Source organism: Manacus candei, unplaced genomic scaffold (assembly GCF_025592945.1).
Source record: "Manacus candei isolate 608988 ecotype Guabito, Panama unplaced genomic scaffold, ASM2559294v1 h1tg000071l, whole genome shotgun sequence".
Classification (NCBI taxonomy): Eukaryota; Metazoa; Chordata; class Aves; order Passeriformes; family Pipridae; genus Manacus; species Manacus candei.
Genome location: NW_026138119.1, coordinates 9,565,818 through 9,590,614, shown reverse-complemented (window position 1 = coordinate 9,590,614; position 24,797 = coordinate 9,565,818). Strand labels below are relative to the sequence as shown.

Sequence of the window (24,797 nt, the reverse complement as noted above, 5' to 3'; positions counted from 1 at the left end):
GGACCATATGTTCCTGCAGTGACATGGAATGTCAGAGGCTTGGAAATGAATCCTGAGTTTGTAATCCTTAACCAGCGTTTTCAGCCAGTTATTTTTATACTCCTCTGAATTTAGAGTTTTGACACCAACTTCTCTTTGCAGACCCTCACGTTGCCTTGTTTCTGGAGGGATCCATCCCTCCCTGTGTCTGTGGGAGCTCTTTGGTCTCTTGGGTTGGGGGATGCCTGTCTGACTTTGCTGTAGGATGATCTTGGTGCTAGAGGGAGGCAGAGGAGGAGGATGGGCAGTGGGCAGCACTACCTGCCAGGATTTACAGTAGTCAGGAAAGCAGCAGGAGCGGAGCTCTCAAACTGTACAAGCTAATTGGAAAATGTCCTGAAAGCAAATTAAAAATAGAGGGGAAAAAATGTAGAGCAAGCTTTTTAAAAATATTCTGGACTCCCAACTCAACAGCTTACTTCCCCCAGACCAGGTAATTTATTTATCCTTTTCCTTCAGTCCCCATCAGGAGGGGGAAGGACACGGACAAGGGTCGAGGCAGTGGGGGTTAAGAAGATCTGACGTGCAAGTGTCCTCCCTGCAACGCTGCCATACTGTGCTGGAGCAGCACAGTGCCTCTTGCAAAGGAAGCTTTTCACAACTTGTCCTTGTTCCAAGGATGAGGAAACCTCCAGCTCTTCTGGCATTTTCTCTCTGTCATAAGTCAGAGCTGCTTTCACCTGTAAAGTATGATCAACACAGACGGGAAAAGGGCTGGAACAGAGCGGGGCTCCGAGCAACCTTGCAAGGCTTTTCATGGAGTTCTTGGTGTTAAATGAGGAACATTTCCCCTCCTCCTCTCCTCATTTTCCTGTGTGCCTGCAAAAATACTCTGGTTTGCATTTAAAGGAGAAAACTCTATGTGCTGGGACTAAGCCAACTTGTTTATTTAAGGGAAATACCGTATTTCCAACCCTTTTTCTCACAGAGGAAGGCTCGGCAGAGGATGGCAGACTGGGCTGGGTATTATATTTTTAGGTGACATCGAAGCACAGTTGTGACTCGAAGAAGCTAAAAAATCATGGCTGGCTTTTTGCATCGAGCTCTGCGAGACCTCTCCTCCCCACAGCCCCTCAGCCCCCCACGGGGGGCTCCAAAGCAGGTGGATTTTGACCTAAATCAAGGGGGGGGGAAGGAAAAAAAGAAACAAAAGCCAACCAGAAAACAGCAAAACCACCACCATAACCCCTCCAGGCTGCTGCTCTCCATGCTTTCGCAGCGTGCCTTCCCCCAGGGGGGTGTTTGTGGCGGGGCCTGGGGGCGCTGGGGAGGGACAGGGGCCCTGTGTCCCTGTCAAAAGATGGCAGGTCCGTGTGTCCGTAAACAATGCGGTTATGAAATGGCAGCGCGGCCGCGCTGAGCATGCTCGGGAGCTGCCTGTAGGGGGAGGCGAGCCAGAAAGATGATCTAATTCCGTGCAATTCTTGGGATTGAAGGAAAAGACCAGGCTCCACTCTTAATGACAGAGCAGAAAAACCAGGCCCCACGCCGGGGACGAAGCCCGTAGGCCATGGAGGAGAGGGTGTGAGGATCTCCCACCTCCAGGACTTCGGGTGCTGGGCAGCGCTGTGTCGCTTTCTCGCCCTCCAGGAGAGTAAGGCCTTGGTGAGGTTTTGCTGTAGTTATTAGAGGGACAGGCCCGAGGGTGCAAGTTTTATGATGATGATTATTTTTATTATTATTTTGTCTCTTTTTTTCCCCCCCTTCTCCCTGCCCGCTTTCCCGGCTCGCAGGCTCCGGGGCCGCTCCATGGCTGGAGGTGACCCAGGTGGAGGTGGTGTGGGCAGCTGAGCCAGGTCCTCGTGGTCCCATGGGAAGCCCATGGGGGGCTTTCCCTCCTCTGCTGCCCCATGTGCCCTTCCTTGGGGCACCATCGGGATGGGCAGGGGGAGAAGGAGCTGCGCCGCTGGCTGTGGTGATTTGAGGGTGGGAGGAAGAGGAGTGTGGAGGCTGAAGAGGTAGCTGAGCCCCTTCCATGGGTGTGAGCTGCTTTCCAGCTCCCCATCACTGGAATCTGCTGGAATCTGCTTGCTCCAGGCTCCTCTTGGTGCTATGGTTTTGTCCTGGCTCGGCCTTCCTGGGGACTGGCTGTTTCTGAAGTGGCTGGTTTGCTTTTGCTGGAGATAGTGATGAATCTTGGTCTCCATTTTAGGGTTTTCTTCCTTCCCCTCCCCTCCCGGGTGCCAGGAGAAGGCAGGAGCAGCTGGACTCCTTGCTCCCCTCAGCCCGTGGAAGGAGGGGATGCCTTTGTCTGCTCTGGATTTACACTTGCCTGCACATACAAGTTGCACTGGCTTTAACTCTACTGGGATGCAGCTGGATGGGAACGGCGCTTCCCGGCCTGGAAGCCGTGAGGAAGTGTAAATTGATCTCCCCTTTCCAGGAGGGCACGGGCTCTGCAGACCCCCCTTGCCTGAAGCCTGCACGCCCTCGTGGAATGCCTTGTCTTAAGAGAAATCACTTTAAGTCCTGTTGTGTTTCATGCACGTGTCTCCGTGTTCCCAGCTGTTGCATGCAGGGACTTGTGCCTCTTTCTACGAGTCCCCCTTTTTGGGAGTTGACTTGCGTGTGGCTGCAATGGGAGAGAGGACATGGGGGTTGAGAAGGAAATGTTTCTTTTCTATGGGAAAGAGTCCGGGTGAAAGGAATCCAGGAGACAAAAGAACTGCAAAGAATTTGATTTGGGGACAAACTTCAGGCTGAGGGCAGTGCTTGTCGTGAGCTGCAGATAAAATTCCATGTTCACATGATTGCATGGGGCTTATAAGGAAGTGTGGCCTTTACCTGGAAAAAAAAAAGGAGCTTTGAGGCTGGTGACTGCTTTGTAGGCCGGGTGTGCTGGTGGTTTTGCTTCCTTCCTTCTCCAGATCAAATGCTGCTGTTGGTTCTAATGACAGGCCCGTGGTCAGCGTCCCCACGAGCCCTCATCCCAGGCCTTGCCCAGGCACAGCAGGACCTGAGCAGCGCCCAGACCCAAAATGAGCAGCCTCCCTGTGCCTACAAAGGAAACACTCTCTTTCTACAAGCCTTCTCTTCATCATTATTTCCTGTATAATTAACTACAAAATGTTTGTCTTCTCTTTAAGGCAAAGGTTATTGTGAGCAGGCTGGTTCGGGTTGCGTTATTTTTATTTTTTTGTTTTCCAGGAGAAGGAGGGAAAAAATGAGTGAATAAGAATCTGCTGCTGGGGTTGCATCATTTGTTGAGAGCTTTGCTTCTACTGTGCTGCAGTCTGGGCTGGTGGGAGCTTTCCCTGGGGCCGTGTCCTGACTGTGTGTGGGGAGCAGGGCCCGGTGGTGTCACCTTGGAGGGGTTGGTGTCACCTCCCTGCTGGAGGATGGGCAGGATCAGTGCTGTCCATCCCACTGGGTCTGGGGGCAGAGCTGTTGGTGCACCCCACTGCCCTGGATGGGAAGGGGCAGTTTGAGGGGTGTCCTGCTCCCAGCCCTCTTCCAGCTCGACCTGCTGTAGCTGCTCAGCTCCGCTCACGTAACGCTCTGCGAAGCCTCGGGTTCCCAGACCGTTGACTTTTAAGACATAAAAAAAAAAAAAAAAAGACCCTGGTGAAGGTAGACATCTTGGCACCTCTGCCTGAGCTCCTGCCCGGGCTGCTGGGAGAGGACACAGCTCGGGCTCATGATGTAACTCTGGTCCCCTGGGCTGGGTAAGCTGCAATATGTTGGAGTTTTGCTGTGCATGTGTTGTCTTTGCCTATAAAACCTGTTTGGACCTTTGTGAAGGGCACCCGGATGGCTGATGAAAATGCCAAGGAGGAGGCTGAGAAAGCTCTTTCTGTGTTTCCCAGCTTTGTTCTTTTGCTCTTCTTTCTTTTCCTTTTTTATTTTTTCCTTTTTTTATTTTTTTTGGTGGGCTCTTTTTTTTTTTTTTTTTTTGTGTTTTAAAGGCACCACTGTAGCTTCTAGTCGTCATCTGTTTGGAAATGCTGCAGAGCCTTCCCTTGGCTGGTCAGACCTGTCTTCCATCCCCTCCCAAGACCTCATGGAGGAGAGGAAGCCTGTTTTCTTGTAAACAGAGGCAGAGAGCGAAAAACTAAACCAGCAGTAGCTCCTCTGCTTGGCTCCTCATGGCTTTTAAAGCCCTTTCAAAGACCCAATCAGTCTTTCTTCAGATGCACTAATTTTTGCTGCCCCTTGAAACCTAAAATTAAAAGGGTTGAGGGGAAAGGGGGGGGCAATTATGCTTCATGGCTGGTGGTGTGTACCCTTTGTGGAGGTTCTCCAGCCACGGATGGTTAATAATCACTGGGGTCGGCGAGGGAATGGAGGCAGCCGGCTGCGGGAAAGGGGGAAAGGAGGAAAAAAATAAATGGAGCGAGTGAGACTTTTATTGTGAAGCAGCGTGTGCTTGGCAGTTGGCTTTGTTGGGACTGCTGCAAGAGCAGACATTTCTCGGCGGGGAGGGTGGGTATAGGATTTCCCTGCCAATCGGGAGCGGACGGATGGGGCATGGGGAGGGTGAGCAGAAAGGGAAGTTTGCTCTGGATTTAAGGGAGGGGAGGGCAAAAAAACCAACACACACACCCACACCCACACCCCCCAAAAAAATGGAGGTATTGACACTTTGCGGTGGAGTTGGTGCTAAGTTGGCTGGGTGGAGCCGTGGGGCTGCTGGGAATGAATGGGTGGGTGCCCCGTGGGTGCCCCTCGGGGCTGGGTGCTGATGGAGGGGAGAGCTCTGGCCTGGGGGGAAGAGGCTTCGAGGGCTTTGCAGGGGTTTCCTGTAGCTTCCCTTTGATCAAAATGCTTCAAAATTCACAGTTGACTCTTTATTTATTTATTTATTTTTTAATTATTACTTTGTTTTCTGCCTCGACGCTGAGTTTTTGTTGGGAAGTTGTGACGCTGCCGTTGGTGGCGAGGGATGTGTCTGTGAGACAGGAGGGCCCGTGAGGTGCCACCTCAGTCAGCCTTGCCTTGGCACCCAGCTTTTGTACTCTCATAGCAAAAAAATGGTGGTTTCTCTCTTGGGGATGGGAGTTCTGCTTTGAGAGCTGGGCAGGACCCGGGCAGCCCTGAATTCCTGGTGACTGCAGCGAGGAGGGAGGGTGATGGAGGTCTGATTGACTCCAGGGTTTCCTGCAGTGGCTTTTCTTCAGGTGTCGTGGGCGAGCAGCAGCAACGCCTCTGTGGAAGGGAGAGTGTGGGTGATTTGTTGGCTGAGGATAGTGCTTAGAAAATAAAGAAAAACTTAGAATCAGATGGCTCAGAATGACCCACTGGAAGTCCTGGGGCTTCTCATATGAGTCAGTGTAACAGCAGGAATATCAAGACCTTTCCTTATTGCAACAAAGGTTGGGAAAACAAACTGCTTCCTGTTAGACAGACTGAGGCTCTTTATTTGCTGTTGGTGCCTGTGGTGAGGACCTGGGTGCCCCTGCCCAGGGTGCCCTTGGGCACTCTGAGCTCTCTTTGCACTAGTCTTGCTGCAGGGTGATCCATGAGCAAAATGAAGTTATTCCCAGTTTACAAGAGGTCTGGCTAGAGGAGAGGTAGGGTTTACAAGCTCATGTTTGCAGCGAGGATGTGTATTATTGGCTTAGCAAACAAATAAATAAAGAAGGTGCTCTATGTTCAGGCTTTGGGCTGTGTTTTATGATCATTTCTCGATGGCAGCTGTTGGCCAGTGTCTGCTGGAGGTAGGTTCTGCTACAGGCTGTTGGTGGGCTCTGCTGAGGTTCCAGATGCTCACAACTTGTTTTTTGGGCTGTGGCTGAAAATCTGAAGGTGCTGTGCTGGGAGCACACGTTCCCTGGTGCTGAGAGCATTGAGATATGGCCAGGTTTGCTGTTTGCTTGTGCTCAGGGCAGGCTGGGGACAGGCAGCCCCCCACAGCCTCCATCCTCCGTGTTATGGGAGCAATCCTGGAAGTGCCCTCAGCTCCAGGCCTGATGGAGGTGATGAAGGCTTTCCCAGGAATTCGTGCCCAGCCTGGTGCTCCCTCCTTTCCCTTAGTGTGTGTTGCTTTGCAGATGGAGGCATTTGGGAGCATCCTGCAGGGATGTGGGGCTGGATGAGCCCCTTGTGGGGCTGGGAGGCTGCTGACATTGCTGTTGAGTTCACATGGAAACAAACCTGTCAGGGTGGCTGGTGACAGCAAAGCAGCACCAAAGCCCATCTCCTCTGTCCTCTCTGGACAGAATCCCACATGGTGACAGGAGAGCTGGTGCTGGGAATGGTTTGGGAGCTGGTACACCAGCTTTTGGAAGCCGGTACACCGGGTTTGGGAGCTGGTACATCGCGTGCACCTTATCTCTCTCGCTCGCTTTGTGGGAGATGGGCAGGTTGTTTTTCTTCCTTTATCACTCAGTGTGCTTTAAACCTTGTGATTTGCATGGCTGAGGCACCATCTGCTCTCTGTGCCGGCCCTACAACAGTTGGCTTGACCTGGGTTTATTCTTGTGCCGCGGCGCCGGCAGCGTGTGCTGAACCCTTCACCCGACCTCGTCACGCGGCAGCTCTGCAGGGCAGGCACCATCTTTGCCTCCAGACCAGCTTGTCTCCTTAAACACAGGGCTGTGGCAAAGACCCCTTCTATTTCATTTTATTTTTTTTTTTTTTTGCAAGTACCTTTTTTCCTGCTGTTTTGTTCTGGTGGCTTTTTTTTTTCAGTCTCGCCACTTCGACATAAAAAACGAAGGTATTAAGGCTGCAAACCTGATCTAACAACGTGACTCTGGGTGTGTGAAAGGCAGAGGAGATGAGCAGGTGTTCCCTTTTTTACGTAAAAATAAAAAAAAAAAGGGGGAGGAAAAAAGAAAAATTACTTTCTATGGAAATAAAAATAGAGCTGATTAACTTTAATAAACATGGGTGTTGTGAATGAGGAGTTAGCTGGATCTGATGGTTTGCATTTTGTGTGTACATTTGAATTAACTACAAAAAAAACAACCAAAAGCTCACGGGCTGGAAATGTTGATAAATGAGGTGTAAAGAGAAGGCTGATAGATCTGCCTCCCCCACCCAAAGCCTAAGAAGTTTTGGGGGAGTACAAGTCACCTCCTGGAGATGCCTTTCCTGCGCACTGACTCAGCTGGATTCCCGGGCACGTTGCACTCACAGAATCTGTCTGGCTCATCCAAGCCCAGAGCTGGGAGGTCTGAGCCCCGGGCAGAGCTCAGTGTCTCTGCTCCTCGGGCTGTCAGCTGGGGCCAGCCCTGCCGTGTTTTATCTGTGACCTGTGCCTTGGTGGCAGCTTCCTGGCGGCCTTATTTTGCAGAGGGAGGTTTGCCCGTGATGTAAACAGGATGTGTCCATGATTGTCTCTTCTTTTCAGTGCAATGCAATGTGTGTGGATGACCATGGAGCTAAACCCTGATGTTTCTGTTTTGTCTCCCCCTCCTTAGCGAGCATTGCTGAGTAAGGGAGAGCCAAGGAAAGACGCCTGCATGAAGACTGAGCTGCTGAAAGACATCACCAACAACAAAGAGGAAGGTGAGCACCTGCCTTGGGTGAGGGCCAGACCTTGCTTGTGAGGTCAGCGCGTGATGGGAACAAAACCGGGGGCTTGGAGGTGTGCTCTGTCCCCCCAGCGCCTCAGCTGTGCTCCCACAAACAGTGGCTCCCTCCTCCTGGGACTGTTCTCAGCAGGGCTCTTCCCCAGAAGAGGCAGATTTGCTTTTCAGTCCATCCCCCACCACTCCCCTCCAGAATGGGATCTCATTTTCACTTCTGCTCTGGTGCGGCTGCGAGGCCGAAGGAGTCCCTTGGAGCTTCCTCTGCCCGACTGGTTTTAGCTGAACTCTGATCCCTCCCCACCATGGCCTTTTCCTCCCTCTAGGAAAGTTCACTTTCTGTTTTCCTGGGGGTTCCTCTCTTGCTGCAGAGCAGCCCCTGATGTTCTGCAGGATGGCTGGTGGGGTTGGACACCCCACACCTCAGACACTTCCAGGCTCCTGTGTGGGCTCTGCTGCTTTTGCTGTGCAGGATGCAGCACTGGTTCACTTGACAAAGTGTTTCCTGCGGGAAAGTTACATAAAAGTAACATAAAAGTTACAAAATCTGTGAGTTACATGCACGCAAATCTAAGGGCTTAATAAATGTGTCAGTAGGATTAGGGGAAAAAAACCCCACCACTCTTTATCTTTCCTCCAACTCCCTCCTGTCTTTATTATTCCTTGACTAGTTACTTCTCCTAGCTCTGCAGGGATTTGGTGTGTTTTTGTTCTCCTTTCCATAACAGAGCATTAGGGAAGCACTGAACTGGCCCCATCAAAATCCCTACTCTTATCTAGAAACAAAATTTTGGACTTAATTCAGTTGTGTGTGAGTACAGCGTTGCTTTTTCTTTCTCCTCTGTCCAGCATAATGTTTTGTCAAGCTGCTCCAGTTAGAGAGTAAAGCTCAGAACAGGCAAAATACTGAATGCTGTGTCAGGTGCTTGGATATTAATTGGGAGCACGTGAGTCCTGCTGCCAGAGCTGGTGGTGTAGGGACCTCAGGTCTGGGCAGAGCAGGGCTGAAATCTGAGGTGTCAGTGGGAGGTCATGTTGCTCTGAGGGAGCCTCTCAATTTGATCCCTTGCCTTGCTTGGCTCAGGACTATAAATCTTGTTTGTTCAGCTCTTGGTTGATCTTAAGGTAAGTGTCAAGGTGGAGGTAAAAAATCCAGAAGGAGGGTGGGAAGAGACATTTCTGTGCCTTGGATGTCTTGACTGGTTGTGACTTAGAGAGGGAGCTGAGAACCCTCCCTGTGCAGGAACAGTCTCCAGGCTTCACAAGGTGCTCAAATTCCAACCACTCCAGCTCATTGTCTGGTTCTGTAAGAAGAAGAGTCCTAAAATGTGATCTGCATAGTGTCCATTCTTCTGGAATGTTCAGCTGTATCCTCCCCTTCCCGAGCACACAGACAATGGGGTGTGTGGTCGCTGTGCTGTGCCCACTGTCCCTCACTGCCCTTCCTTCCCCAGCTGGGATCCTCGGAGGATCATCATCAACACAACACTAATTAACGTCCCCAAAGCCTCTTAATAACAGTGGTTAGTGTTGGCAAAGAGTTTGCATTTCTGACTGTGGCGTGAACATGAAATCATTCCAACACACTCGTGAGATGCCATGAAATTGTTTCTTTGAGCCCAGTTTCCTGGCTCAAGGACAGGCAGCAGTGTATGGAGCTGGGGTGTGTTGACTGGAAAAGCACCCTGAAGTCTCAACTTTCTCTCTTTAAATTTGTTTTAACAAACTTAAAGGTAATTTTCCTTTAGCAAGGAGGATGTGACCAGTGCTGTTTAATACCTTCATCAGTGCCATGGAGTGGTTTAGGCTGAGTTGCTGCAGCAAACTGATGGTGTGTTTGATGGGAGCCAAGACCTTCAGCACACAGCTGAACCTGCTGTGGGTTGTGTTCCCTTTGGGAAAATCCCCTTGGCAGGTAACTTGTTAATATTGAACCTGGGATCTAAAACTTCCAGAGACTTGAACTTGCAGATCCAAAGGCTGACTAAGGGTGCTGTTTGGGCTAAAGACTTGGTGTGAATTGTTGTGTTTTTCTCTCTTTTCACTCTCCCTGGGCTCAGAAGGGTGCTGATGCTGAGGGCAGGGCCAGCTCCCCATTGGAACTGTGGTAGCTCTATTGCTGCCTCCCTGAATGGCCTTTTACCAGTTACACCTCTACCTACAAACTTGTGCTTCCCCTGTGTCCAAGATGAGCCAGGAAATTCAGGTGACTTGAAGCCTTGACTGAGATTTGGGGCTCTGTCCTCCAGGCCAGGCCCATCAGCACCCCTGCAGCAGTGCCTGTGACCACTGTCTGGCTCCAGCACTGAGGAACATCATCATGTTGGAGGTCTCCATGAGGATCCTGTTGCAGGGCTGAGCTGCCCCAGTTTGTAATCCCAGAATCATAGACTGGTTTGGGTTATGAGGGACCTTAAAGTTCATCCTGTTCCATCCCTGCCATGGGCAGGGACACCTTCCACTAGCCCAGGTTGCTCCAAGCCCTGTCCAACCTGGCCTTGGACATTTCTAGGGATGGGGCAGCCACAGCTTCTCTGGGCAACCTGTGCCAGGGCCTGCCCACCCTCACAGGGAAGGAGTTCTTCCCAATATCCCACCTAACCCTGCCCTCTGGCAGTGGGAAGCCATTCCCTCTTGTCCTGTCACTCCAGGCCTTGTCCAAAGTCTCTCTCCATCTTTCTTGTGGGTTCCCTTCAGGCACTGGAAGACCTCAATTAGGTCACCCCAAACCCACCTTTTCTCCAGGCTGAGCAAGCCCAATTCCCTCAGCCTTTCCTCACGGGAGAGGTGCTCCATTCCTCTGATCAGCTTGTGTTGGAAAGGATCTTAAAGACCATCCAGTTCTTCCACCTCCCTGCCATGGGGAGGGACACCTTCCACTACCCCAGGTTGCTCCAAGCCCTGTCCAACCTGGCCCTGATTAATCTGCTGGTTTGAGGCAGTGCTCTCCTTTCTTGGTGGTCCTCAGCCTGCCAGCCTGTCACCTGGGACAGCTCAGGAGCTGGGCAGGAGTTGAGGAGTTGTTGGTGCTTGGGACAGGGCTGGGTGGGTGCTCTCAGGGAGCAGCCTGGGGTGGGGGCCCTTGGGTGTGCAGTGGTGGTGTTTTATTCCCTGTTCCTCGAGCAGGAGGTGTTGCAGAAATGCTCTGTGCTTCCCAGCTGGGCTGTCCTCTTCTGCCTTTGTCCTCTAAATGTAAATCTATCTGTAGGAACAACTCTTTGGGTGTTCCAGCACTTCCATTTCTGGGCCTGGGGGTGAGTCCCAGCCTGTGCAAAGCCCAGTGGAAGTCACTCACTGGGCTCAGAGTCCCTTTGCGTGTAAAATTGCTCAACACAGATAGAGAAAAGCTGTGCATGAGGCTGTTTTGTTGTCCATGGGAAATGTCCCAGTTCAATTTTACATGTGGATGTGAGTTTAGGTCCATCTGTCCCTTTGACAGGGCAAGGAAGGGGCAGGGAGATGGAAGATGAGTGGAAAAAAGCTTTTATTAGGCCATATTGTCTTTAGCCTGACTCAGAGTGAAACTATTAAAAAGTGGTTTCTTTGCAAGAGTTTCAAGTGATTTCAGTTCTCCTCATGTACATCAGTCTGAACTCTGTGCTGTGTCTCCCTTGACCTTTCAAAGCAAATCCCTCCTTTCCTGATTCCTCAACCCCAGGGATGGAAAGTTCCACTAAAGCAGTGGCCCAAAAGCAGGAATGGGAGTTGGGAATGAAGTTCTCAATTAGCCCCAGCATTTCTGAGCCTTCACTTGAGGCAGCTGCTCTGCAAGAGTGCTGGGTGAGACCTGCACAGTCACTGCTCTCAGACAAACTCCAGACAGCTTTGAGAGAGTGTCAGTGGTTGAAATCCCAGAGAAGCCTTTTTCCCCCCCTTTTTTTTAGTTTTTCTCCCTCTTATTGCAGGTAGGAGGCTGCCTGTGAGTGCTGGAAGTGCTGCTTCCACTAAGCAGCTGCAGCCTCTGCATTCCCAGTGCTGGGATGGCAGCTTTAAAGGAGGGCAGGAGTGATCTCCTCCCCTCCATGTGCTTGGCACTGGGATCCCCTGCTGGGACTGACAGCAGGAGAGCAGGCAGAGCAAAGGGATGCTTCAGGTATTTCAGCTGTTCATCCAGCTGTGCTCCCAGGCACTCCCTGAGTTTGGGACCCTGGCTCCAGGAGGGATGTGCCCGTGGCAGAGAGAGGAAGTGCAATTGGAGCCTGACAGAGCAGGAGCATCCCTGTGGCACAGCTGTGACACCACAGCCCTGATCCCGTGGCAAAGGGAGGGATGAATTTCATGGAGCTTGTTAACGTGTTCTAAGTCATTAAATTGTTGAGCCAGTTTAACTGTTGAACTGTTAATGTTAAAAGTGTGTCCTTGAGACCAGGAGGGGCAGTCCTGGGGACATTGGGAAGTGTGGGGCCTGCAGGTTGAGGGAGGTGATCCTGCCCCTCTACTTGGCCCTAGTGAAGCCACATCTGGAGTGTTGTGTCCACTTCTGGTCTCCACAGTCCAAGAAAGACAAGGAGCTATTGGAGAGGGCCCAGCAGAGGCCACAAAGATGATGAGGGGTCTGGAGCATCTCTCTGAGGAGGATAAACGGAGGGAGCTGGGCCTGGTTAGTGTGGAGAACAGAAGACTGAGAAGAGATCTCATGAATACATATAAATATACACTAGAAAATTATAAATAGGCCCTGGCACAGGTTGCCCAGAGAAGCTGTGGCTGCCCCATCCCTGGAAGTGTCCAAGGCCAGGTTGGATGGGGCTTGGAGCAACCTGAGGTAGTGGAAGGTGTCCCTGCCCATGGCAGGGGGTTGGAATGAGATGATCTTTAAGGTGCCTTCCCATCCAAACCAGTCTGTGAGTCTATCAAGTATCTCCAAGAGGTGCCCAGAGAATGGTGCCAGACCCTTCAGCAGTGCCCAGTGACAGGATGAGGAGCAATGGCCACAAACTAAAACACAAGAAGTTTTACCTTGACATGAGGAAGAACTTCTTTCCATGGAGGGTGGCAGAACCCTGGAGGAGCTGCCCAAGGAGGTCATGGAGTCTCCCTCTCTGGAGACATCCCAAAGCCACCTGGATGTGTTCCTGTGTCACCTGCTCCAGGTGACCCTGCCTGGGCAGGGGGTTGGACTGGATGCTCTCCAGAGGTCCCTTCCAACCCCAGCTAGTCTGTGATTCTGTGAGTCCCCAGCAGCCAGGTGCCAAATCCCATTAACCCAGCCTGTGTAATCCCAATATTGAGCACTCACAGAAGCAGCTGGTTCTTCCTTTTTCTTTTTTTTTTACTTTTCTCTTCCTGTTTTGACTCTTGGTGTGACCCCACTGCAGGGTGACAGTGCTCCAGGGCCCTGGGAGAAGTGACACCTGTGGTTTGGAAACACAGGGCAGGCTCTTGGATGGACATCACCCATCTTCAGGAATTTAAAAGGGTTGGGGGAAGAAGAAACCATCAGTACCTCATCCCTGGGAGGAACTTTGCCTGAAAATGTATTCCTCTGCATTTCTTGGCTTCAAAATGCTTCACTTTTTGGCTTCAGTCATAGCATCACAGAATCCCAGACTGGTTTGGGTTGAAAGGGATATTAAAGCTCATTCAGTTCCACCCCTGCCATGGGCAGGGACACCTTCCACTAGCCCAGGTTGCTCCAAGCCCTGTCCAACCTGGCCTTGGACACTTCCAGGGATGGGACAGCCACAGCTTCTCTGGGCAACCTATGCCAGGGCCTCACCACCCTCCCAGGGACCTCACTGGGTCAGGTTGCTCAGGACCCCTCCAACCTCCAGTGATGGAGGGGGTGCTTTCCTTTCCAGTGGACACAGAGCCTCAGCCACCACTTCTCCCTTGTCTGTGTGGTTTCAGCCCCCACCTCTTCATCCCTCTGGAGGCAGGTTCTCTCTGCTTTGCAGTTTTCTTTTTTTATGACTTTAGGGAGGAAGAGGGGAGGGAACTGCTGTAACACAGGGGTTACAAACAGGTGCATTTCTCACTTTTAGAAGTTTATCCAGCAGGACAGTTGGGTATTGAATAAAAGACTGTGGTATCTGTGGTGTTTTAAAGATGATCTGTGATAAAGTGCTTAAGGTAAAACATCTGTGAAATGTGTGTATATAAATATAATAGTATGCAGTTCTTGTGCTGCACTTCCAAAGCCTGACCTTTCCCTTTAAGCTCTGCCTTTGCTTAGTTCCTTTAAGCTGAGTTCATTTAAGCTTTATCTTTGCTTAGATGTTTCTCTTGCAGCAGCTGAAGCCTCGTGGCTCTGCCTTGGGCCCTGTGCTGGGGGCTCTGGAAATGCATGGAAAATCCATGGGCAATGGTGTGTCTTGCCTCTACCAGTCTCAGCAGCAAGATGTTTAGTAAAACTTCCAGATCATTCTCTTGTAAGATGATTTTTTCCCTTTCTTTCTTTTTCTTTTTCATCCTTTTTTCCCCTCAGACCAAGTGGTAATTGCAGTTTGGCCTGGAGTGTGAGGGCTCCTAAAGCTTGTGTGTTTTTCCTGTTTTGTCTCGCTGAGCAGCGAAATCTGAATTTTAAAAATCTTTTTAAGTCTTCATTTTTTTTTTTTTCAGAGCATTGTCAGAGTAATAGAGAGTTTTGAGTTGATACCTGGCCTCCTGCAGGTGGGAAACTCTGGTGGGTGTTTGTCCCCTCGGGTCCCTGCAGAGGCGATTTCGCCCCTTTGGCTGTGTCTGGGATGGCTGTGGGGACAGTAACACATCTGTTAGACAGGCTCTGCCCAAGGACAGGCTTTGGCAGGCTGGACCAAGCTCTGGCAAGCTCCAGGGCAGGGCTGGAGCCAGGTCTGGCTCTGCTGGGAGGCCTGGAAATCCAAGCAAAGACAGCAGAGGGAAACCGGTGTCTGGGCTGGGAGAGCAGAGCTGGGATTAATCTTGCCTAATTTAGGGGGGATTTTTGAGGTTATCATTCTAATTCTGAAGTAGTCCAGCTCATTTCTGCTCAGACATGGTAGCAGGCAGGTTAGACATGGCCCAGGCAGGGATTAGTTTATCCAAAGATGTCTAAAGTCAGCCTGTGCTGCTTTTGAGCTGTTGGCTTCTCTCCTTTGGCTGCAGTGGTGGCTTTAGGGACACCCTGGAGGCTGAGATGCCTTTTAGCCACCTAAAATTAGGTGGGGTGGTCTCACCCTGTCTTATCTTCTCCCCTGTTTTAATCAGATTCTGTTCTCTGCATGGGAATTTTAATTCAATTTTGAATGACTGTGACATGGAGAAGAAAACTTAAGCCTGACCCTTCTGCTTGAGCCTGGGGAGGGCTGGGAGCTCTCTGCAGTGCTCTCAGGGAGTTGGGAATTCAGAGAAGGGATTAAAATGTATTACTGATTATTCCTTGCCACGTGGACTCACAGGGATAATGGATCTGCCCAACTTCCTGAGTCTGAAATCCCCTCTGTTACTAAGATGTGTTACTAAAGGATATGTTTTTACAGAAGTTTGTGTCAACTTGGTGGCAACTTCAGACACCAGAGAATGGGCACCAGAACAGAAAATAAATCTCTGGGCATGTTACCCTTTCTACATGTTCCTGGATTTTAACTAATCCCAAATGCTTGGATGGGGATCCAGGCAGGGTTGAGGTCCATGGGAGAAGCTTTTCCTGCAGCAAATGGCATAAAGATGCACAAAGGGGGTGCATAAAGAGCTCTGAAAAAACTGGAGTGGTTCTAGTAAAGGAGTTTACACTTCAGGGACATGGGCTAGAACCTTCTACTTTCATTTCTTTTTGATTAAGGGAAGGATGGTTGTAGATTAAAGAGCAGTGAGTGAGTTGGAGAGAAGACTGAATGTGGAGAAAACCTTGTTTTGGCCTACTTAGAACGGATGAATGCTGTCAAGCTGTAAAGTTTTAGAGAAATACCAACTTTAGTTTTATAATTCACTTGCACAAGGACAAAGAAGCTGCTGAACAGCATTTTCAAGAGAACTCACAGCCACGAGGTGTGTTTCAAATGAAGATTTTTAGCAGGTTTTCAGTTGAAACTTTTTCTTTAGGAATGAAAAAGGGGAGATTAAAAGGTCACATCAGGAACAAGTGTTTCTTTAGGTGTCTGGTGCTGCTGAAGAGCTTCTTAGGGCTGTTGTGTTCAGTATTCTTCTTGTGAGGTTCCTGCTGGCTCTGGTTCCTGTTCCCATTGCTGTCTGTGAGCCAGAGTTCAGCAAGGGTGTAAATATGTGTGGAATTGTGCCTATTCAGCAGTGCTTGCACCTGTGCACTTGCTGTACCCGAGCCTTGCTGGACATGCTCACACCCACAGGCGTGTCCTGTCACCCGAGGGTGCAGCACATGGAGTTCCCAGTGAGAGGCACTGGGGCAGTACCTTAGCCTGGGATGGCAACTCCTGTTTTCCTGGTACCAGACCAGGTGTTTTGGCTGGGAAAACCAGAGTTATCCCATCGTATTAAGCGATGCAGCTCCTGGTTCTTCACGGGGAGCTCTTTAATTCAGTGCTCAGGTCAGGCCCTGGGATGAGGAGGCTGTGCTGCTTCTTGCAGGAGCCTGGTTTCTGGGAAACAATGCTATTCCAACCTAGCCATGGGTTTGTTTTAGTGCTGCCAGAAAAGGGAGTGGGAGAATGGAGGTGCTCTTTCCCCAGACAAAGGGAGGGTTCTGGCAGTGGTGTCTGGGACTTGGTGGAGGCTGGAGGGGGACGTGGTCTCTGTTCCCATTCAGTCCTTGGCCTCTGCTGACTCTTCCAGCCAAGGAGTGTTGATGGCAGTTCCCATAATAGCTTTTCTCTTGTGGATGTGTGTCCTTTAGGCACCAAATCCTGGCACCTCTTGCTGCATCCCACTTGGTCACAGAATCCCAGAATGGCCTGAGTTGGAAGGGACCCACAAGGATCAGCGAGTCCAACCCTCAGCCCTGCACAGGCCCATCCCCAAGGGTCACACCCTGTGCCCCAGAGGATCATCCAAACTCTCCTGGAGCTCTGGCAGCCTTGGGGCTGTGCCCACTGCCCTGGGGAGCCTGGTCAGTGCCCAACCAGCCTCTGGGGGAAGAACCTTTTCCTGAGATCCAACCTGACCCTGCCCTGACACAGCTCCAGCCATTCCCTGGGTGCTGTCCCTGGTCCCCCCAGAGCAGAGCTCAGTCCCTGCCCCTCCTCTGCCCCTCCCCAGGAAGCTGGAACTGCCATGAGCTCTCCCCTCAGTCTCCTCTTCTCCAGCTGAACACCCCAAGTGCCCTCAGTGTCCTCCCCCAGCTTCAAATCAAGGCATCCTCGTTCCCCATCCTCGTTGCCTCCTTTGGACACTCTCTAATGGCTTCAGATCTTCCTTCCATTGTGTCTCCCCAAACTGCCCCAACATTTCAGGTGAGGCTGCCCCAGGTCAGAGCAGAGCAGGACAATCCCCTCCAGGCAGTGGTGGCAGTGTCCAGGGCTGGAGCTGGGCTGTAGGATCTGGCTTTGCCCTGAGCAATGACAGGGAGAGCGGGTGCCAAACCCTGTTAAATCCAACCCACACCCATGACAGCTGCCCTCAAGTTCTCCAGTTCTGTGCAACTTCAGGGAATGTGAAATTCCATATCTTTGCTCTGTCAGATCTCTGGTCATAGGGATTTGGAAGGCTGGTGCCTGTTTGTAGGGGATTGATGCCACTTCCACAGTCAAATCAGACCACATTTTACACACTTAATAAGAGTGTGTGTGTGTAGGAAACTGTATGTGGGATTTTAATTTTAGCTCCATGGATTTTTGATAAATTCTGTGATGCTTTCTTTCCCCATGGCAGTGCTCCAATTTACCTTGTTTTGGTTGCCTTTGTGGCAGGTAGAGCAATTCTTGCCCTCTGCTTATTCAGTTTATCTAATAGTCAGCCACTGAAGTTATTTGACAGCTCTGGTGGGAGAGCACAGTATTTAAATCAACAAATATTGAAGGCTTCATTCAGCCAGGTGCCTAAATTTTACCTCCAGCTGTGGTTAGGGAGCTCATTTTTTGTTGTTTTGATGTTTTTTTTTTTCCCCTGGCACTGACTTGGCTGCAATAGTTGCTTAAATGGCCACAACATGGTCTTTTAAAGACACCAAATGCAGAAAGAGAAGCAAGGGTTGAAAGAATAAGGGCACAGTTGTGACTCCCTCTGCCCAAAGCTTTTCAAAGAGTTAAATAAAATGGTGAATGAAGTAGCACTTTATCTTCTCCCAGAGTTGTTCCTGCCAAAACCAACCCCTTGTGCCTCTTTCTGTCCTCAGAAGGGTCTGGGTGATGTGAGAAGCAACAGGTGGAGGTGAGGGCTGGGGCGGCAACTCCTGTTTTCCCATTACCAAACCGGGTGTTTTGGTGTCTCCTGCTTGGAGAGCCCTCAGTCACTGCTGGCATGGGGTTTGTGCCAGGTCAGAAGAGGCATTTGTAAGTCATGTGAGGAGCAGCTGGGGGTGCTGGTGGGGCTCAGCCTGGAGAAAAGGAGGCTCAGGGGGGACCTTCTGGCTCTGCAACCCCCTGACAGGAGGGGGGAGCTGGGGGGGGTCGGGCTCTGCTCCCAGGGAACAAGGGACAGGAGGAGAGGGAATGGCCTCCAGCTGTGCCAGGGGAGGGTCAGGTTGGACATCAGGAGGAATTTCTTTGCTGAAAGAATGGTCAGGCACTGGAAGGGGCTGCCCAGGGAGGTGGTGGAGTCCCCAGCCCTGGGGGTGTCCAAGAACGTGGCACTCAGTGTTCTGGGTGGGGGTTGGTCAAAGGTTGGACTCGATTATCTTGGAAGTCTTTTCCAACCTTAATGATTCTGTGATTCATAATGTTGTCTTCCTTGAGTGTTTGGCCTTCAAGAGCAGTGGGAAATGAGTTGCTGATACCCAGGGAGCTGGTCTGGCTTGCAGAGTTGTCCTCCAGTGTGACTCCAGGCTCTTCTGATACTGTAGGTGAGAACTGCTTTGATGGGAGCTGGTTGTGACTCAATCCCCCCTGCCCTGACAGCCCACTCAGACACAGCTCTCCCTGGTTCTTGTGTTGCTCCTCATAATTCTGGCCTCTGGAAGGAAAGCAAGCCAAGGAATCCCTAACAGCAGGTTGATGGAATCATTTTACTGGTCATGCCAGTGAACTGTTACCACTCCTGGTTTCCTGGGGAGCTGCTGGTTGGTCATGTCACAAACTTCCCTGCAAGTACATGGAATTCATACTCAGATTTTTTTCAGCTTGGGTCTGAAATCTCTGATGGGAAAAATTCACTGATGGGGGAGCAGGGAAATGTTTGGAAAGGTTTCACATGGGTATTGATGTTTTAGCTGTGTGTTAACTCTTAGTCAGGCTGCAAAAATCTCGCTGCATTTGAATCATATAATTATTTTAGCCTAGACTTGCATTTAACATGCTTCACCCATGTGTTTGCTCTGGCTGTTACCTCTGAGATGACACCATGAATTCTGTCCTGCTTTGTCCCAGGTAAAGAGCCAGACTCCAGTAGACAACATCCCCGGGAGAGCTGGGATTGCCAGGGAGTTGTTCCTTGTGATGTCTCCTGTAGCAGCAGAGCCCTGATGTAGGTTTGGCTGCTGAGCTGTGTCAGTGCCACAAAAACTCACCCATACAGCTCTACCATGTCTGTGCCACCAACACAGCCCTCCCAGCACAGCTCTCCTGGGTCAGCCTGGCCTTGGGAAGGGCTTTGCCAGAGATCCAGGTGCAAGACTGGGCAGCATTTTGTTTGCCAGGAGAGGTGTTGGCACACAGTCCAATAAATGGAGTGACTGGGAAAGGCAAAGGGAATGTTTGCCATGGTTGGGAATAAATGGCCACGTCTGCAGCTGAGGCCAGTGAGGATGAGTGCACTGCTGTCACCTGAGCCACCCACCCCAAATGTCACCCCGTGGACATCCAGGTGAGCTGGGTGGGTGGGTGAGTGAGCAGCATAAGAGGACTGTGGTTTAGTTGACGTGGTGATGTTTGGTGTGAGGTTGGATGATCCTGGAGGTCTTTTCCAGCCTTACCAATTCTGTGGTTCTGTGATACGTGTCGAGCAGTTTCTGGAGGAGAGGGTTGCTCCTCGTTAGCCACTGTAAGTAGCTGTAGCTTCCCTTTGGAGCTTTGATACCACTTGTGACCCTTTTCTCCTCTCTCCCTCCCTCTCCTCCCTCTTCCTCCAGGGTTTAATGCCATGGCTGCAGATGAAAGTGCTACGGAGAAGCAAGTGGGGGAACCAAAAATGGCAGTAGACGGTGAAACCAACGGTTCCTGTGAGCACAGCGAGGCTGGAGGGCACCCAAACCCAGCCAAAAACACTCAGGACAACACGAAAGTGAGCCAGCAGGACTCTGGGACTAAATTAAATAGGATAGCAGAGAACGGCATTTCGGAGCGGGACGGAGAGACTGGGAAGCAAAACCACCTGAAAGCAAATGACTTCACACAGACTTCTGTCACAGGGAGCAATGGGTATATCCTGACCAAGCAGATGGCACAGGAGCAGCCCCTAAGGACTACCAGCACCTTTGCTTCCCTCACCGGCCATGCTGCAAAAACCCTGCCTGGAGGAGCGGGCAAGGGCAGGACTGTGGGCCCCTTTGCCCAGCTCCAAGCCACGATGCCAAGCAAGCTCGGGGAGGGCAGTAAGGACATGGATGCTAAAAAAGGCCCTGCTGCTAATGCTGAAGTCAAGGTCCACAGAGCACGGAAGACAATGCCTAAACCCACCCCCAGCCTGGTAATGTATCTGCCCAGCACTGCCTCGGGTTGCTCTTGGCTTTCCCTGGGTGTGTGAGGGAATCCTGCCTGCATGGGAATGTGTAATTCAGTGGTGGCCCACTGGATGGATTTATTTTTTCAATTTCTTTTAAAATATATATATTATTAATATATTTATTTTTATTGTTCTCTTCCCACAGACAGACAGAGAGACCAAAATATAGTCACATTGCCACCATCAGCTCCCGTCCCCAATGTGTTTCTAAATATATAATTGATTGATTGCCTTCTCCAACAGATCTATGTGGGACACTAAATGGCCTCTCCCTCATGGCTCTGTTGCTTGTTGTCTGCTGACATCCAGAGCTGCCTGTGAAACAAATTAGATTTCTTCTAAGGTCGACCCAAAGGAAATTAAGCATAGCATGTAAACTTGAGGCTTCTCCTAAGCTTGGAGGCTGTCAAGAGGCTGATCTGTTAGGCAGCTTGATTGCATTGCTGTAGGAATCATTATGGGCTAAACCAGATGATGTTTTCCCTCTCTGTTGCCTGCAGAAATGCAGCTTGTGAGGAAATGTTCACTCCAGAATCCTCAGGTTGGATTTACCACCACTTCACAAAACAGAGCTCTGCCCTTTTTGTTAGGAGGCAAAAGGAGTTGTCATTTGGTGTGTTCATGTTACAGTGAGGGGAAGAAATGGACCTTTCTTTGCCATGAGACAAGTTTGGGTCTTTTAGTTAGCTTTTTGGTTCTTTGCAAGGGGTAGGGAATAGATCCTGGAGCAGGCAAGTCTCCACTACAAGCAGTTGGTCTTCATCCCTGTGCTGCTTTATATTTAACTACAGAGAACTGGATCCTCTTGCTGTGCTGATGGTGGAGGGAGACCAGCCTTTTAGGTCAAGGAAGGGATTGCCAACCCTGCTTGGCAATGGGAGTGACTCCCAGGAAGGCGTGGAAGCTGCTGCAGCTTCTCAGGGGTGGGTGTGATGGGTCACTGACACCATCCAGCAAACCCAGAGTGATCCTCACGTGTCCCCCACGTGTGGCAGCACAGCAGCACTGAGATGTGAAGGGCTCAGAGCTGTGGGTTGCTGTGATCTGGAGCAGGGCAAGAGAGAGGGAAAAGGAAAAGGGAGGGGTGGCACCTTGCCAGCCTCAGATGGGGAAAGGTGCCGGTGGCACCTGTGCCTCCGGGAGCAGGTGGGAGTCCAAAGAGCACAGCAAGATAACAAACCTGTGGGCACCCAGCCTTGATAGCAGGGCAGGAACTGCTGCCTGCCTGCCTGCCTGCCATGATTTCCCAACCAGTCTCCCAAACCACTCATTTCCCCTCTGTCTTGCCCTGGTTGCTTTGGAGTTCCCTGCTCTGTGAGCCCGCTGTGTTTTGGGCAGGGGGAGCCCAGGTGCCCCAGTGCAGCTGGATGAACACCTCCCTTCAGGCTGTCTCTTACCCAAAGAAGGCTTTGCAGCCCAAATTCCCTCTCAGCTTTCCTCCAGCAGCCTATTGTGCACTGAAAGTAGGCCAGGAAAACCCTCAGACCCTCATGGAATTCCACAGGGAGTGATCCCATGGGGCCGAGCGGTTGAAAGGGGCAATTCCCTTTTAAAAGTCTGGTCTCTGCTGCGTTAGGAGGGAGTGTTTTCCTCATTCATATTTTATGATACATCAGAAGAATATTTATATTCAACCCTTGGGCTTTAAGGTCTGTCTCTAGGAAGTGGTGTGTGGAGTTTGGGAACACTTGGAGAGCTGGGACACCACTCTCAGGGACGGTGCTGGTGATCCTTATTTGCTCACACCATAAAAGTGGCTTCAAAAACCAAAGTCTCTACTCGTTGGGCTGCTCTGGATAGTACACAGCCAGTCCTCAGCTCCTCTGGCCATTTGCCTTGGGCTTAAAATAGGGAGAGAAGCAACAATTCCCAGGAAGGGTGGTGAGAAGAGGCTGTTCCCATGTTCTCTGCTCAAGCCTCTGCAGTTGAACATGAACCCAAGATTTGATCTCAGTACTGCAAGACAATAAAACATCTGTTGTGTTCAGCCTTCCTGATAATTGCTACCTAATTTTTCCCCATTGTCTTTAGAATTTACATGCTATTTTCTTTGAAGGAGCAGAGTCCTTGCTCGTTGTCATTTTTCTGCCCTGATTATTTCTTTGTTGAGCTGCTCAGAAGAGGCTCCTCGGCCCAGCAGTGCAGGAGCTTTTCCACGTTCACACCTTTTCCCTTTCAAAAACCACCATGAAATCAGGTGCTGTATCCCAGGAAATAAATTGTGGAAGTCACCCAGAAGCTGATGTTACAGGACACAGTGGTTTTCTTTGCTAATATTTCTTAGAGCATTGTTGTTTTCTTGGTAGGACTGTTCTTGCAGAGCTGTGTTGCCTGGGAGAAGGAAGGGAGGAAGGTATTTTGTTGCCTGCAAAGTGTAAGCATTTGTTCCCCCTGGCTCCTGCAGAAACCCACTGGGGACAAAGAATTGTTTTCTGTAATCCAGTAGCTGCCAGGGGACCTTGGTAGCCTTTTCCTGCACGTGTGAATTGGTCTCTGAAAGGAAGAAAAGAATTTTCTCACCAGTTTAACCAGCTTTTTCTCTGTTTAGGAGTTGCTTCCTGAATTGGGATCGAAGCTGAATCTGAAACAGGTGACACTTTTAATTGATGTTGTCGCATGTTAAGGTGGTTTTTGAACAGAGACCTCAGAAGGGTTGTTGGCAGCATCATTTCTGCTCCACTTTTGAGTAGAGCAGTAACACAAGTGTTGTACCTTTCAGAAGAATCTTTCTTTTGTTGCTAATCCATTTACAATCCCCTTAAGAACCCGAAAGTTTCCAGGCCAGACTGAAAGACAACTCTCTCTGTGTATGTGTGTGTGTCCCGTGCTTGGAGAAGGCATCTCCTGCTTGAAAACTCCAATTTCTGAGCTTAACATCATTAAAACATGAGGCATAAAGGCTGATAAAGGTACTGAAAGCATCCCAGATTTGTCTTTGGTGACAGGAGGAGCAGGTGGCTCAGTGGGGAATCCCGAGTTCTGTTTCCACGGCTCAGTGACCACAAGGCAGGAGTTTGAGGTGTGTGTTTGTGGTGGTATTTTTTATGCTGTGCAGGGGACTGGGATGGGGGAACTGAACTGTCAGAAGGAATAGTGCAAAAATCTGCATTAAATGAGCATTTTGGCCTGATTCACACTGTGAGCCCAGTTTAACCTGGGGAAGACAAACCCCGGGCAGGGAGGAGGAACTTGATGTGGGAGGTGCTTTGCTTATGCTGGTGTTTCTACCAATATTCATCAAACTATACCTTCAAGCAGTGTTGCCACTGAGAATCTGATCCCAGAGCTGGTAATGCCTTCTCTCTGTGTGCACACAGGGCTGGGTATTCCATGTCAGTGCCCAGCTCTGTGGGAGCTCTAACCTAAGAACACCCTGTGTTCCATCTCCTGGGGCCAGGCAGGTGGCAACTGGAGGACTGCAGGTTGCTCAGCAAGCTCAGACCCTCCAATATGCAGAGAATTTAAAATAAAAGTGCAGGGCCTAATGGGGATGAGGATGGGAATGTTGTTTCCTTGGGGGGGAGTAAATAAAAAGCACAGGGTGCAGTGAAACAGAGCTCTTGGCTGATGGCAGGGGCTCTGCCAGCCTGGGTGAACCCAGAAGGTCCAGCAAGGAATCTCTCCAGAGGGTATCAGGGTATTCATGGGCAGACTGAAAGTGTGAAGTTCATGTGTGAGAGCTTGGCCACAGTTAAATATCACAGAACATCCTGAGCTGGAAGGACCCACAAGGACCATCCAGTCCAACTCCTGGCCCTGCACAGACACCCCAACAATCCCACCCTGGCCCTCAGAGCCTTGTCCAAACCCTCCTGGAGGTCTGGCAGCCTTGGGGCTGTGCCCACTGCCCTGGGGAGCCTGGTCAGTGCCCAACCACTCTCTGGGGGAAGAACCTTTTGCTGAGATCCAACCTGAGCCTGCCCTGACACAGCTCCAGCCATTCCCTGGGTGCTGTCACTGCTCACGGAGAGCAGAGATGGAGCTGCCCCTCAGGAGGAGCTGCAGACCCTGGTGAGGTCTGACCTCAGTCTCCTCCAGCTGAACAAACCCAGTGCCCTCAGCCACAACTTGTAGCGGTCCTCCAGACCCTTCAACCTCTTCCCTGATGGGAAATGTTCAGGAGTGACAAGGCCACAGGGTGCCATTTTACTGCTCACACAGAGGGGTTCCTGCAGAGGGAGGTGGGAGGTGAAGGTGTGCTGTGCAGTACATTAAATTTTGCATTTAACTGATTGTGCTGGTGCTGCCCCAGTGCCGACCACAGCCCACAGAAATAACTGTCCTAACCCCCAGCAGATCTATTTCTGTCAGGAGCCTTGTTGTCACATCTGGTCTGAGCTCCCCTGTTTCATTTTGACTGGTTTGTGACAGTCCCTTCCCCTGGAGCTGCTCCATCCAGGAGGGCACAGGCATGAGAGCCCACACCTCTGAATACTCTGGTTCAGAAACCCATTAAATGCAGGTTTGTAGGAACATCTACACTTCAGAAACCCATTAAATGCAGGTTTGTAGGAACATCCACACTTAAACTCAGCCTGCCTGGCAGCCTAAACCACCGTGATTTTATGCAGAGAAGTGACTGCACTCAAATCAATGTAG

General features: G+C 50.6%; 1 protein-coding gene across 11 annotated transcripts in view; it reads left to right on the top strand.

Moving 5' to 3' along the window:
- The window catches only part of EHMT1 (euchromatic histone lysine methyltransferase 1), a 126,220-nt gene that overhangs the window by 46,535 nt on the left and 54,888 nt on the right, over nucleotides 1-24,797 (top strand). For 6 of the 11 annotated variants that reach the window (XM_051807879.1, XM_051807878.1, XM_051807876.1 and 3 more), the window contains exons 2-4: nucleotides 7,404-7,491; nucleotides 19,606-20,162; nucleotides 22,747-22,788. In XM_051807879.1, coding sequence (XP_051663839.1) covers nucleotides 7,446-7,491; nucleotides 19,606-20,162; nucleotides 22,747-22,788 — 645 coding nt within the window. In that variant the 5' untranslated portion in view covers nucleotides 7,404-7,445. Of the gene's footprint in view, nucleotides 1-1,308; nucleotides 1,645-3,227; nucleotides 3,705-4,496; nucleotides 4,516-7,403; nucleotides 7,492-19,605; nucleotides 20,163-22,746; nucleotides 22,789-24,797 lie in introns of those variants that run through there. The other 5 variants (XM_051807881.1, XM_051807873.1, XM_051807877.1 and 2 more) reach the window with 4 other exon arrangements.